Genomic DNA, 15,943 nt, shown 5'->3' with positions numbered 1-15,943 from the left:
ATTTGAACAGAATATTTGGACAGTAATATTCAGTTTTAGAAAGCAAAGTGTTCAGTTTTGCTAATTGCCCTTTTAAAAATAGAATTTGATTTTTTTTATTCAACTTTCTCATTCCTTCCAGTGCCTCAATGATACTTCTCTTCTTTCCACTTTCCTATATTAAAAGCTCTTTGTTGGCAGCAGATTGGTTATGCAGGAAGTAACTCTTCTACTCTCCTTTCTGAACTCGTTTTCTCCCTACCTAATCTCTCTGATGCTGGATTCTGCACTCTTTGATTATTGAGTGATGGAACTGTCTGACATCTTCCCCAGTGGGATTTGGAGGTATATCAATTATCCTTTTTTTCCCCTCTCATTCTTCCCTCCCATCCTCTTTCTCCAATAAGAAGGTGCATGGGTGGGGTTGTGACAGAGTTAAGTCACTCCTAGTCTTCTTTCTTTCTCTCCCATTGAGGAGTATCTGGGTGGGATTGTGACATCTGAATCAACTTTGAACAGGTCAGAGTGATTGGTGGGATGAGAATTGAAGTAAACAAATCATGTTTCTAATGGATTTTTTCAAGGCTACCAGAATGCCAGTTGACTAAATAAATAAACTTATGAGTTCTTGTGAACACTGGCTTTCCAGAGACATGATCCATATTAAAATCATCAGAGAAACAGATGAACTGTGCACAAAGGGATTTCATATTTATAATCAGACAGATGGGGGGGAGGGGAATTATAATAGAGATATAAAAGAGAGAAAGAAGGATATTTAAATTTCTATTTTAAAGAGCAAATTGGGCGCAGTCCTGTAGGCTGTTCATTTGCAGAATCCCCATCAAGTCAATGGTAGTTCTGCTTATAGAGTATGTGCAAGAACAGGGCCTTTGTGACTTACTTTAAACTACAATGGGCCCAATCCTGCAAACACAGTCTGAGGAGTCCTGATTTGGGCCAAGATTTCTTTTTGAATGTGGGTGACTAAAGTTAGGCTCCTAAATCCATATTTGGGCATCCAAATATTTGGGACTAACTTTTGAAAGTGATGAGCAATCAGAAACTCTTATTGAAGTCAGTGGAAATGGTTAGGTGCTCATCACTTTTGAAAATTTGTCCACTTATTTAGGGGCTTAACTATAAATTTAGGAACCTAACTTTAAGCAGCCATTTTAAAAAATCTTGACTTTGAAGTCAAGGGAACTACTCAGCTGAATAAGCACTATTCACATGAGTGTATTCAGAGTTAGCTAGAGGTGGAGGCAAAAGGGTCAGTTTGCGCCGTACTCCCCATTTGAGAAGGCCCCCAAACTAGGTAGTGTTATGATCTGGTGCAAGCTGCCATTCTGTCATGATGGATGTGCTGCTGGGCCAAACCGGAGTGGTGTTGCGACTGTATACCAGGTCACAATGCCCAGAGTGGGGAGAGGGCCAAGGTCTGTGGGACAGGAGCCAGGTGAGTGCTTGCTTTCCAAACCCCTCATCTTCACCCAGAGCCTCCCTTCAGTGGTAATGTTTTTGGAAAGGTGGGGAGTCTCCGTTTCACATTTTGCTCAGTTTTTGCAAGCAGTTTATGCTAATGGAATATTTGTACATGCAATATTCAATTTGAGAAAATGGAATGTATGATCTTTAGAACTGCCCTTTTTAAAATCAAACATGAATTAATTCTGCTAATACATCTACTAATACAATTCTCCTTTGATAAGTGTAATATTGACAGTTCCAATGTTTGTCATACAGGACTCATTGGCGCCAGCCACTTCTTTTATCGTTAATAGTTTTATCATATTAATGGCATATACATTACTTTGTGATATTTAAAATGTTGCACATTCATCGGCAGGTTCAGTCATATATATCATAATGTCCACTGAGTATAAAGTATTTGAAAATGTAAAGCCATGCTCACATTGCAGTATCTTTTTTTCCTAAGTTCTTTTTCCACTATTAAAATGTTTGCATATTGTCACTGGCCAAATTTTTGGGTAAGGGACCTTGACTTACTTCAAAGTTGAAACAGTATCTCATTTACTGTTACAGTACAAGGTCACCTAACAATCTAATTGGTAGCTGCTTCAACTATATGTAAAAGATAAGTGAAAAATCAGTGTGTGGAAACACTCAAATAGTATCAGCCTCACTATCAGAATGCAGCTGGCAGTGGCTAGGTGCCCTTGTGAAAACATATCCCTGAATCAGTGATCATGAAGTGGAGTTTTAATAGTGGTGAGGGATTTTCCAGTGATTTTCCAGTGATTTTTACTATTATTATCTAACTATTCATTAGGAATTAATTTCTCTAGTTTAACTTTTTATTTTATTATTATTAACATGCATGCATTTTCTAAGTATTAACAAATTTTATTCATAACCTCTGTTTGTTACCTCTGTTTGTCCTTGGTCAACCTCTTATCTTCTGTGAATTTATTTTCTTCATATTGCAAAAATGCTATTTTTAAAATATATTTAAAATTTTTAAAAATATAATGAATATAAGGTTTTGTAATTTTTTCCCACTGAAAGGATTTCCCATACTTTCTTTCTCTATGCCACTGATGTTGAGGGATCTGTCGTTTTCCAAAAACTAGCTATCACACCTCTGGCTGCTAGTAGTAATTATTTTATCAATGGATCCTTTCTTCAGGTAATAACCTCTATTTGACTGTAACCTAATCAAATCACTGTGGATTCTGTGGGTAGCCTAACTTTAGTTATCTTGAAAATTCTATTTATTGTCCTCCCAAATACTATTAATTTAGGGCCTTCCCGCCATATATGCTGAAAGATCCTATTCCTCCACAACCCATCCAGCATGTATGAGTTCCCTCGATATATTTTCCTTAACTTAAATGGAGTTAGCTAATGTTGATAAGTATTTTGTTATAATTTTTCTTAATGGTTACACAAATTGATGAGATTTTGGCCTGCCTTCAGATATTTTCCCAGTGTTCCAAAATAGTATCTGGTTTTAGATTTCTATGATTTTTTTATAACAAACATCTTCAAAACATTCTCCTTACTGTAGTATTATGCTTAATTTGTGCCACAAATGACAGATGATGTCACTTAAGGTGCTTGAGCGAATAGCTCCCTTAGTTAAATAGGAAAGAGCTGATTGTGTTCAGTGATGGGTCCTTGTCTTTAGGATTCATTTCCCAACCATGTCCACCAGATCCTGGATTGGTGAACTTCAGGATATGCTCTTAGACTCAGTTGGTTTTTCTGGATGTCCCTGAGGAGGGCAGGTTGTGAGTTGTTTGGTAGGTTAACAGGGCGGCTGGGTAGTGGAAGAAGCGGGCAGGATGGAATGAGAAGTGTTGTTTAGAGCTGGGAAGAATTTGTGAAATATCCTAGTTTTTTTTAGGATTTGTAGATATGTACAGGCTTCATTTAGGCACTTTGTTTAGTACTTTTAATCAATGATGAAGAGAGCACACTTAAGTTTAGAAAAAATGTCTTTTTCTTTTTTAAGAAACAATATTGAAGAATTTTTATGCAAAAATCGCCAAACATTGAAAGACACGTAACTGTGAGAACACTGACTGATTTGAGCGGTTATTAGTAACAAAACAATTCTGTAACAAAAAGCATTTTCTGCTATGCAATTTATAATTTTCTGTGAATCATAAATCCACTTTTCTCTAAGAGGACTTAGCCCACTTACTCACTGACCATATGCAAACAATGAAGAACAATGGCCTAGGCTCCTAACTAAATAACAAAGCAGAGCCAGCTCCAGAACTGTTTTAGTACAGTTTAAATAGGGAGAAGCAAAATAAGGATATGTGACTGTCTTTCAAATTAGACCAACATAATAACCAGGCAACGTGCATAAGATTTAGAAGGTGGAATAAGCTTTGAAGGATGTCCTCATAAATGGTAATAATACGTAGCACTTGGAGCAGAAATCTTGCCTTTTTATAGTGTCATTTATATAAGGATCTCAAAAGTGTTTACAAACATTAATCACTGTAGTTAACCCTCACTATATCCCTGTGAAAAAGGGATGTATTATCGCAATTTTACAGATGAGAAAACAGACACATGGAGAGTAAGAAAAGGCTTGCAAATGTGGATGTCTTAAGTTAGGCACAGGAGTCCATATTTAGACTTCTAAATATAACTGTCCTGATTTCCAGAGATGTGGAACACTTGCAAACTCCCTTTGATATCAATGGAAGCTATGCTGATAAAATACTATTTTGAAACAATAGGCATTACTACAATATATTAGTCAGGCATATAAGTACCATAAATGGCTTTTGGGGAAATGGTGAAAATTAATTAAAAAATCTACTTGGCTAATTTAATGGAGGCCTAAGCTTTAAAAAACAAAGGAAATAAAGAAGCGATGCTCCTATCTTCCTCTTTTCTCTTCTGTTGTTCCTTGAAATCAGCTAGCTCAGTTAGTCGGTCTTTTGCAACCCTATATTCCCCTTTCTGCAGCCTGTCACACCTACTACTAACCCCGCATGCAATAGTATCGTCTGTGTATGGGTTGCTCTGTCTGGTTTGTATATGGTAAAGGGAACTGTGTCTCAGATGTCCCCTTTTCTGATGGACAGTACCACTAGGTTCAGGGTCCCAGTAAACGAGCCAGTTCATGTTGCATAGTCCCTTCTGCTTTCTGCAGGTCACCAGTATAGCCAGCTGCTGCTGGACCACCCTCTTTTGGCCTTCTGACTATGTAAGTGTTTATTCTAGTCTATCTTTCTTTAATCTCTGTTTGAGATCACAACAGAACTTTTCTGACAGCCACTCTTCTAGCTTATGTAGTAAGCAATGCATACTTCCTTTCTGTTCCCACGTACAATATCTAGCTTCTCCTCCTGCTTCAGATAATTTGTTTTAACTCTGAACTGTATCTCAGCATAGTGGTTTGGTTTCTCACTGGTCTAAAGATAGATCAGTTCTCAGATCACTGGAGAAATGTTCAACAGAATCACTGTTGATAATGAGTGACTATGAGCTGTGGTGTTGTTAGTCTATAAATAAGGTATGAATAAGTCTTTCTTTCACTAGCCCTGCCGTGGTGTTCCTGAATTCTGTATGTTTTGTAGTATATTAGACATGAAATTATTACAAGTAAATACTATTATCTAATGGTAATGGTAGATAGATGGCTTTCTGCCTTCTTCAGTCACTGAAGGACTAGAGAGGATTAGAACATCTGGCTGGAAGTATAGTGCATATCTTCAAGAAAAATATACAAAACTCATAATTCTGCCCTGGGATGTAAAGGACCCTAGAGAAACACTGTCACATTTTGAGATCAATGAGATTACAGCTACAGCGAGAAATACTCTTAAATTTCCTTTTTTCCTAGTAAAATCCCAGCCTGTCTGGGAAATGAGGCTGCAAGCCTGTATAGTATTAGCACATATTTTGCACAAGACATGTCAGAAATGGCCTAGGAGAACTTCAGAGGCCCTTAATAATTCATGACAGAAGAATAAAAGGAGATGCTTTTGGACTCCAAGTAGGCCTTGCTGGACCACAAAGAGGATAGAATATTAGTTTTCCTGGAGCAGTAGGGAGGCCGTTAAGGAATAAAGAAGAAAAATTGAGGAAGAGATTAAGAAAAGAGGAGGAAGAAACAGTACCACAGCTGGAGAAAATGGAGGCCCAGAAGAGGAGATTGACCAATAGTATGAAACATAGACTCCTGTGATGCAAATTATGATGTTGACATTAAGTATAATTTGCTTCCAGATTCAGGTGGGACTTCTGATGCACTCCAGCCCTATCACCTATCAGTGCTACATGTTTAATGGCAATGACTCTCATTTCCTCTCCTTCCAGAATGAAGGACCCTATCCATCACAGACCTGCTTCCTAAGGATACTGTGATGACAAGAACTATCACCAGTTGTGATCTATCATATTACACAAGCAGTTTTAATTGTGCTTTTCTGTATCTTTGGACCAATTTGCACAGTCTGCAGAAAAGGTATAGCTTTTAAAATTGCAGTCATTATTATCACAATTAAAAATCAGGTTTTGTAGCTCTGGTCTATATGAAATCCACAGAAACCCTTTTCAATCCAAATTGTTTTACTGAATTCATCAGTGAGGGTCTCAAATTAATCTATTAGAAAAAGCAATTTAATGACAGGCCAAGTAGCACAAGCACAGGAAGTAGCAGATCTCACTCTTTTTGCTTCTCTATTCCCTGGTATCTGTTTGAGAAATATAATGGCACAAAGTCTGCTGTTTTAGACCGACCGGCACAGCTGTAATACTCAGGGGCGTGCACAAGCGGGGGGACGAATGGGGGCATGCCCCCCAATAATCAGGAGGAGCACAGAACTCTTCCGGCCCTGGTGCAGCGGCAGGAGCTAACAGCTCCTCCTGCCCCAGGCCGCCCCCCAGAGTTTCCTACCGGAGATCGGCTCGTAGTTGGGTGCAGCGCTGGGCAGCCACATCCCGCCCCTTCGTCGGGACGAGCCGGAGTTCTCTGGAGCTCACCCACCCCGCTTCCTTTTCTGCCTCCACCAACCAGCAGCTGAGACAATACTGAGTGACAATCCTCCTAACCAATAGTAGCGGGACAATGAGCAGAACCTCGGGGTGGGGCAGGCAAGGAAAGGGGTTAGTCGAGGGGGGAGAACAGCGTCCCCCACGGTAGCGTTGGATAGGAGGGGGAGCACAGCGGTTCCCAGGGGGCCGCAGCAGGCAGAGCAGAACGTGCCTCTCCAAAAGGGGTCACATTTTTATTCCTGCGCACAGCCCTTATTAGTCAAGGGGTTCAGTGTGTGCTGAGAAAATGAGCAACGTCCAGCCTTAGCATCTCATACGTCCATGTAGTGCTCTCCCTTTTGTTAACAAAGGGTCTGGAGCTCACTGCAAGGCAGCAGTGACTGCAGGGATGTATTTCAGATGAATACATTTAATTTCAACAGATGTCTCCATCTTCCCCTCACACTCTGTAAGGCACCTTCTATCACTGTTCTGGCACATCTGTGACAGTAGTTAGGTCAGCACTAGTCTACATCCTCATAATCTGTGTGTGTGAGTAGGCAGTCTTCAGGAATCACAGTTGGCATAGAAATACTATTTATTTCCCGGCTGTGTGGAAAAAAAATGGGATCTTCAACTGTCCTTTCCTGTACAAGATTGAATTCTTTAATATTCTAGCATTGTGAACCTCATCATGCCAGTCACTGTTTATGAGCATATTCTGTAGGTGTCAATTACAGTCATTCCAGGCAATTACAAAATTGTCCCATCAGTGAATATAAATGGACTTGTACTCATATCCTCATGGTTTAATTGGGCAGTAAAAATGGAAATAAAATTCTTGCCTCTGCCTCCTTTTCAGGTAACATGTCAAAGTGCTGATACCATTTCTGCCCTTCTTTCTTTCTAGGCTTTAAGCAGCATAATCCAGATGCAGCAACCTAGGGTGCTAGAAACATTTTCATGATACCAAGTGCCCTCTGTGACTCCATAGACAGGGGAAGATGGATTTTGGTTTAGAAATCCCTTAATGCTCAGCAAAAAGTGGGAGGGGAATCTTTTTAAAAAAACAAAAACATATTCCTTGGAAAAGGTAAGTATGAAGTAGCAACCCAGAATGTCCCAGAATGCTGTCCCAAAAATACTGTTCAGCTGGGTGCATGAGAAAACACATCTGTAACCTGTAATGCCAGAAAAGCTACTGGGTGGACACAAATTGAAATGTGTTACTTGTAATCAGTTAATCTAATTGAGCCCCTAACCACTTAGAAAATAACATTTCCAACTGTAATGTGGATGGGGTCTAAAAGTGTAAACTCTGTCCTTACTTTCAGGGTCCTGCACAACTTTACACTCCCTAGTCCTCATCACTGGCCATCTGTCACTTTCCTGTTGAAAGCATTCTGCTATTTCTGTCTCCCTCTATGCACCTTTAGTTCTATTTTACCACTAATGCCTCTCTGTGCCTTCGCCCATACTGCTCTACACACTTGATATATCCTCTCTGGCACTATATGTCAGCCTTGTGCTCCCTTTTTAAATCTCTTTTCAAAACTTACTTTCTCTCTACAATCCTTCAAACATGATGTATCTTGACTTTAGTAAGGCCTTTGACACAGTCCCCCATGATAATCATAAATAAACTAGGGAAATGCAGTCTAAGTGAAATTACTATAAGGTGGGTGCACAACTGTTTGAAAAACCTTACTTGTAGAGTTATCAATGGTTTGCTGTATCTAGTGGGGTTACACAGGGGTCTGTCTTTACTCTAGTACTATTCAATATTTTCATTAATGACTTGGATAATGAGTTGGAGAGTATGCTTATAAAATCTGTGAATGATCTCAAACTGTGAGGGCTTGTAAGCACTTTAGTGGACAGGATTAGAATTTAAAATTAACTTGATAAAGTGGAAAATTGGTCTGAAATCAACAAGATGAAATTCAATAAAGACAAGTACACTTTCATAAAGACTGCATTTAGGAAGGAAAAATCAAATGTTCACCTAAAAATGGTGAATAATTGACGAGGCTGTAGTATTGCATAAAAAGATCTGGGGGTTATAGTGGATAACAAATTGAATATGAGTAAATGTGAGAGTTTTGAAAAACTCTAATATCATTCTGGAGTGTATTAATAAGAGCATCATACGTAATATAGGGGAGGTAATTGTTATACTGTACTTGATACTGGTGAGGTCTCAGCTAGAGTATTATGTCCAGTTTTGGGCACCACACTTTAAGAAATATAGATAAATTAGAGAGAGTCCAGAGGAAGGCAACGATAAAAGATTTAGAAAATCTGACCTGTGAGGAAAGGTTAAAAAATCTGAATATGTTTAGTCTTGAGAAAAGAAAACTGAAGGAAGACCGGATAACAATCTTCAAATATCTTAAGGTAGTGCTATAACTAGGCATTTTAGCACCTAGGGTGAGCAAGCGTATTTGCACCCCCTACCATTTTCCTCCCGCCCCGACAGCTTTGCACGCTGGGCGGCTGCCCTGCTCTTCCAACCCTGTGTTAAGGACTATTATAAAGTGGATAGTGATCAGTTGTTCTCCATGTCTAGTGAAGGTAGGACAAGAAGTAATTGGTTGAATCTGCAACCAGTGTGATATAGGTTAGATATTAGGAAAAACTTTCTAACTACAAGGATAATTAACTACTGGAATAGGATACAAAGGGAGCTTGTGGAATCCCTGTCAGTGGAGGTTTTTAAGAACAGATTAGAGAAACATCTGCCAGGGATAGTCGAGGTTTACTTGGTCCTGCCTGTGCAGGAAAATGGATTAGATAATCTCTCAAGGTTCCTTGCAGTCCTACATTTTTTTTATTTTATAATTGTATAAAACAAGGACCCTCTCATCACCTAATAATAGTAATCCCCTTAAATACATGTCCCAGCCTTTCTCCCACTCCTTTGTTTGTTTCTTGATTTTTTTTATACTTTAAGCTCTTTGGGGCTGGGAACTATCTTTAAACCTTTGTAAATCATGTTGTTGATTCTTAGATAATAATAATAATACAATGATATATTTGTGCTGTTGAAAATGCAGGGTTTTGCCATGAACAAAGTACCTGTCAAGAAGACAGGTATTCTTACAGATTAAATCCCATGGGAACATTTATTTTTTTGCAATATTTTACTGACAAAATGTATATTCCTGATTTATATTCTGCCATAGAGAGGGAGTCTGTAATGCCTCAGTGATTTGATGGCAACATTAAAAGAGGCATCCAAATTTTCTGAAATGGAAAAGGGACACAACACATACTTATATGCTAAAAATTGGCAAAGCAAAAGGCAGTGGTAGCTTTTCAGTTTGCCTTTCTACAGCATTCTGATTTCTGATCTTGTCTTTCCCTCAAATTAACCTGAAAGAGCTGCTGAAAGCTTGCAGAGCATCAGACTTATTGGATGTTGAGCTAGATCTTCAGTTGGTTTAAATCAGATCCATTAAAGGCAATAGACCTGTGCTGATTTACACAGGCTGAATCCTCAAATTACACTGACCATGTTCATCTATCTGTAGAAATAGTGAGGGGCTAGTCCAGCTATCTGTTAAGCTATCTATTAAGAGCATAACTTTCTACAATGCTGGGAATCTAAATTTGGCCCTTCACTTGTAAAATGACAAGGGTTGAGAGCATTCTAGAAACAGGGCAGAGCCCATGGAGTGCCCCTGCCTCCTCTGGCTGATGGGCCCCAGAGGGAGATGTATTCAACCATATGTGGCCAAAAAGAATGTTGTCATAACAGACCTTGATGGTGGGCAAAGGTAAGTAAAAAAATGTGAGGGGCTTGGAAAAAACTCCAAATTTCCCCAAGTGGAAAAGAAGAAATGTGAAACAAAGAAGAATACATAATAACAAGAATGCCCTCATAGGGAAAATACTGTAACTGCAAGTGCTTGTGGCTTGGAAATGTAGTGTTAACAAAAGATGTGTGCTATATACAGACCTCATGCAAGTTTCTGGGAGAAACTAAAATATTGTGTAAACTCTGTAGAATTACATCCTCTTACACCAGGTCTGACTTTAGCCCTAAATCTGTGTTAGTCTGCTTAAAGTGGTTTAGCACTGCAGCACTCAATTCATGTTGCATTAAACTGATAAGAATTCAGACAATAGTAAGCAGACATGAAATTTTAAAGACAGCTGTATTTCTCAGCAACAGTATCTGTGGCCATGTAGGATTTCACAGGTGTCTCTATGCTGTATGCCATGGCTACTTGAACCTTTGCAGCACTCAGATAATTGTATTCCAAAAGCACAGGCTCCTATTGCTTGAGCCAAATGAGAGTTTCTGTTGGCTGTTAGCAGTACAGGGCTGCTGCAACACACTTGAGCATTTTTGGTTCTGTTGATTAGAGGGCAGTGATACACATACATTCTAGCCAGTTCATTGTAATATTACTTTATATTGTTGCATATATGTCATGTGATTATGTAATGGAAGACCCTACAGTAATGCCTCCATGCAAGGTGTCAGAGTTAAGTTTGCTATGGGAAGTTGAGGTTGTTCCTTTTTTTCTTGAGTGTGTTCAATTACATGCTCTAATCTACAGAGACATGCTAGATGGAGCTGCACTTTCTTCTACCATTAAATATTCCATTTACTCCAACCAAATCCCCATAGATAGTATATGTACAAGAATATTTTGAGTATAAAAACTTAAATTAATTGTTTGAGGAAAATAAAATAAAAGGACTGTAAAAAAATTAAGGAAAATGAGATACTCTCTGCTTGCTAATTATACTTTTAGGTTTGTTTAAAAAAACAAAAACAAAAAAACCCTCTGTTGTAACTATTACAAGAATATATATATACAGAATGCTTTTCTTTTGTTTCCAATAATATAGCTAAATATAAGTGAGTGACCTTATCCTATATATTAAATGGAGACAAAACAATATGATAAGGGTAACTCTGTTATTTTTTTTAAGTGATTGTTGTTTTGCATTTCCTTTTAAACTCACCCAAGTTTTGGATCATTCTTGCTGAGAATTGCTGCACTGCAGTTTTATTCTGATCAGGTTGAGCCATGTAGTCCTTTATGGATCCTACTGGGTTCATTCATCCCATCATGATGGGGTGGTGTTAACAATAGTAAAATTACGAAAAGTCATTGGATCTAAGTGACTTAGAAGCCTAAAACTTAGGTTCCTATGTCACTTTTGAAAATTTTACCCAGTGCATTTGTCTATTTTAGGTGGGCTGTTTTGGGAACAGCATTCTACAATGTGTCCTTAAAGGTGTGTTTTGCTTCTGCCCAAAAAGTTCGTGTTAGTTGACATGACAAGAATACCTCAAAATAAGAGGCTGTTGTAATTTACATTTATTAGAAATGCTACGTTGTTTTTTTTAAATAAATTTAGTTTTGGTCATAGTTTGCAGTATAGAGGTAAATATAAGAGATACCAATACAAAAAGGTAAAATAAACCCAATCAAAGGACTGGAAGAGAGGTCTTCTAATCCAGTCCCTGCACTCAAGGCAGGCTCAAGCATGATCTACATAAATTGCTTTTTCTACATTTATATTTATTGGATATCATTTACGTTCAATGTCTTTTTGAAACTTTATGATTTATTCTTTCATTGCAAAGTTCTCAGTGATTTGCAAGCTATAGCCCCAATCCTGTGTGTAGACGTGAGTAACTTTACTCATGACTTCATCGGGACTGCTCCCGCACAGTTACACTCATGCTCACGTTTGCAGGAGTGAGCACAAAAATCCATATATTGCCATTGAAATATACCCAGCTTTGGATCAAAGTGTAGCAGACGGGTGAACAACTGGCTTCACAGCAGTGGGGAGAAGATGGGGAAAGATGGTTAGCCACCGGAGCAAACCCCTTACTCTTCGGAAAAATACCAGATGATCCTTAATGTCCACGCCGAGCGGACAGGACCCGGACATTTAAAGGCCCATGGGGAAAGACGCGAGCACACACAGACAATTGCATGCAAGAGTCCTGCTAACTTTAATTTTTGGAGTTGACGATCTCACCTTGCTTAGATGCAAAGACTTTGAAGAAGCATCTCGTTTCATTGGCTTCCCTCCCCCCAAATAGTACGCGAACTAATAGGGGCCTGGTGGGGAGGAGGGACGATTCCCTCCTGCGCCAGACACAGTTATTATGGTTCTCTTCGCAGGGAGAACAGCCCCCCTTCCCCCTCCTCCGCCAGCAGTGTTGGGGGGGAGACAGCAGCTGCACATTCTCTCGCGCATGCACGCCGCTAACCCCCCCCCCCCCTTTCCTGCTGCTGCTCAGACAGTGAGTGACTCCATCCAGTCTCCGTGCGCTGCTGCGGCCGCCACAGACCATGGCACCTTGGCTGCAGCTCAGCTCCTTCTTCACTCTGCTCGCCTGTTTCAAGGGTCACCAGCAGCAGGCTGGGGCTGCGGGAGGACCCAGCGGCAGGCGGGGGCCAGCGGCCGACACGTGTGGCTGGAGGGTGAGTGAACTGAAGCTTTGTTTCTCGATTCTCCGCAGACTCGGGCGCTGCTGAGTCGGGTTTTGCAAACTTGGCAGGATTTGGCGAGGCGGGCGTGGGGAGATGCCAGAGTTTCCCAGCTGCGCCTGGCAAGCGCTGTCCCGGGTGCAGGGGACTCTGCAGCCCAGCTCCTCTGAGCAAGGCAGGTGTGGTGCCCACCTGGCTGCTTCCCCTGAATGTGCAGGGAGAGCTCACTGGGCGGTGTGCATGGGGGGGGGAAGAGCCTCTTTTGCAACTCAGCTGCCGCCCAAGGCTCTGCAACTGGTAATTTACGGCCAGAAAGGGTGTTATTTCCAGGGAAGGGATAGTTGATTTTTTCTCACCCTGGGGGAAGGGAGCATCCTTTAACCAGCGAGTGTGAAGAAGTCACTCAACAGGTCCTTTATCTGCAGCCCTCTCCTTCCTTAACTCGACCTGCCCTGCCAGCAGGATAAAAGGCGATCATTTGGGCTTTGTTATTTTAATGATTCGAGGCCGGCTTGGGGACTTAGCTTCAGGCCTGATCATCAGACAGAGGATGTAGAAAAAGTTGGCGGGGGGAGGGCTGGAAGGTGAAACATTCCTTTATTGGTCTTTACCTTTTGTTCCTGCTCCTGGTGCATTAGCTTCAGACCTTTTTTTTTGGTCCTGTTGGTTTTTCAGTAATCACTTTTCAGTGTTTACTCCTCATAAATGGTAGTAAGAATTCTAGTTAAACTGTTGTGTCCAAGAAACTTATAGGAGGGACAAGACCGACTTTCATTGATTTTCTTTTTTGTTAAACTGTCACTAATGATTTCCTTAGTTTCAGATCCTAACATTTGAAAACGTTACTGCAATGCATCCGGGATATGTAGGGAATAGTGTAATTCACTGGAAGTTAGAAAACACTGGAAAAATATGTAAGAGAAAGAAAAATATATTTTGAACTACATTAAAGTTTAAAGATTTTTCATATACCTTTGCATTGAACCTTTCAGGCTCAACTCTCACATATTACATCTTTTTTACTCACAGATTAGTAGCAAAATATATTTTTACTACAATACTTATGTTTCACATGATATAAGCAGTGTGCTCCACATATTTCAAACAGTAAGAAAACATATTTCTGTCAGGTTCTGCAGCAGCTATTAAATATACCGTCACTACCTATTAGGAGTTATAATGGTTGATTGATTTTGATTATCTTGACATCTAGAGGAATGTGCAATATATATTGAATTGATTGTTTTCTTATGTAATGAATTATATTGTATATATTTAACTGACTGTATCTGGGTCTCTTTAATTTAAGGATCTTAAAATGCTCTCCTTTATTAAATCTGCTAAAATACAACCTTTCAAGTTTCAGTGAAAAAAACCTTTATTTTTTTATCACATACAACAAATTTAAGGATTTAATTTCCTAAACAAACATTCCAATCATTTAATCTGTTACCAATATTTTTTTATTTCCAGTGAGCAAATTTGCCTGACCTTTAAAAAACATTTATTTATTTATTTATTAGATACTGAGTCCGATTCTGTAGTATAATTTTTAATTGGGAAAACTCCTATTGACTTCAGTGGGAGTTTTGCCAGAGGAATGACTGCAGGAAGGGACCCATTGTCTTGGTTGTGTGGTATTTATCTTGGGCTGCATGTAAGTTTTGAATAGACTTGACATACTATTAAATAACTGATGGCCCCTGTAACACATTGTCTGCTCTGGGGCAGGGCTGCCTTTGAAGTGCTACCCTGTAGGAAGTAAAGAGACTATTTGCTCTATTAAAATTCCTTGGTATTTCCTCTGTTTAACCACAGGCCACTTCCCCTCTGCCACTCTAAACACTGCAGGGACACTGACTGATTGAAAAGACACAAGCCTTGAAGTAATTGTACCCTATTCAAATAGATATTCTTATTGTAGCTTATTTATAAATGGTTTCTAATTTATAAATTAAGGGCAGGAACAATTCTAAAAGCTTTATATAGAGAGCTGAATAGTAAACATGTGTAATGTGTTTTGAGTAAAATAATGCTCATTAAGCTAATTTTCTCTAGTACATATTGTATTGAAGAAATATTGCTTAACTTGATATTTGAGTAATTAAACAAGAGATAGAATATGATGTGTGTGTCTTTTTCTTACCACTGTACAATTGAGTGGATATGCCAGACTTTTCTTACCACTGCCATGGGGGGAAAACATAGATCTTAGTTTTCCCCCTTGATTTGAGCACTTTTATTTATTTATTTATTTACTTATTTATTCCACACACCTCCACCCCCCAAATTCATGCTCACCTAGCTCAATGTCAAATTTTCATGTTATATTCTGCTTAGTTTATTGCTTAATTTATTAGAACCAAAAAAAAAAACCCCAACCCTGAGTTTATATAAGAAATACTGTAATCTTTTTGCTTTTAATCTAATGTAAATATTTTAATTTTGTCTTTTAATGCTTTATTGCAGTAAAAACTTCATTTGGTAAAGGAATAGTGTAGATTTGTGTTGGCTAGAATTTATATTTGCTAATATTTCCTGTTTCAATTCAGAGATCCTTAGCTTATTCTTAAAAATAATTTGAATTTGCAAATCAAAAGATTATGGATCAGGTTCAGATAACTTTAATTGCAAAATATGTGAATTCTTGCAATATGTTCTTTTGTAGCAGTTTGGTCCCAGTCCTGCAAGACTAGCATGGCTCTGAATAAGCAAAGCAGTTAGCATATGTGTAATCTCACTGAGTGAAATACTGGACCCATCAATGGCAGAACTTCCTTTGATTTCAGTGGGGCCAGGATTTCACTCATTGACTTCAGTGAGATTTTAAGGCTTGTCTACACTTGAAAGTTTTATAGGTTTGAGGAAGAATGGGAATTTAAAGCACAATAGCTATTCCAGAATATAGCTCCCTGTGTGGACCCTATTATTCTGACATATCTACTCTGGTTAATTTCCCCATTTAGGTATGCAAAGAACGAAGGACAGAGCTCTAAAATTTAGTTGTTCATATGTGGGGCCCAGTCCTGCAA

The 15,943-nt window shown here is 39.1% G+C and overlaps 1 protein-coding gene across 1 annotated transcript in view; it reads left to right on the top strand.

Annotated features, from left to right (window-relative positions):
- The first annotated feature begins 12,758 nt into the window (after positions 1–12,758).
- Positions 12,759–15,943, top strand: part of IL17RD (interleukin 17 receptor D) — a 95,502-nt gene continuing 92,317 nt past the window's right edge. The window contains exon 1 of the mRNA XM_067544198.1: positions 12,759–12,905. Coding sequence (XP_067400299.1) covers positions 12,774–12,905 — 132 coding nt within the window. The 5' untranslated portion in view covers positions 12,759–12,773. The remainder of the gene's footprint in view (positions 12,906–15,943) is intronic.

Source organism: Emydura macquarii, unplaced genomic scaffold (genome assembly GCF_026122565.2).
Source record: "Emydura macquarii macquarii isolate MOO-44397 ecotype Brisbane River unplaced genomic scaffold, CSIRO-AGI_Emac_v2 contig_968, whole genome shotgun sequence".
Lineage (NCBI taxonomy): Eukaryota > Metazoa > Chordata > Testudines > Chelidae > Emydura > Emydura macquarii.
The sequence above is the reverse complement of the archived record's forward strand: the minus strand, read 5'-3'. Positions and strand labels throughout refer to the sequence as shown.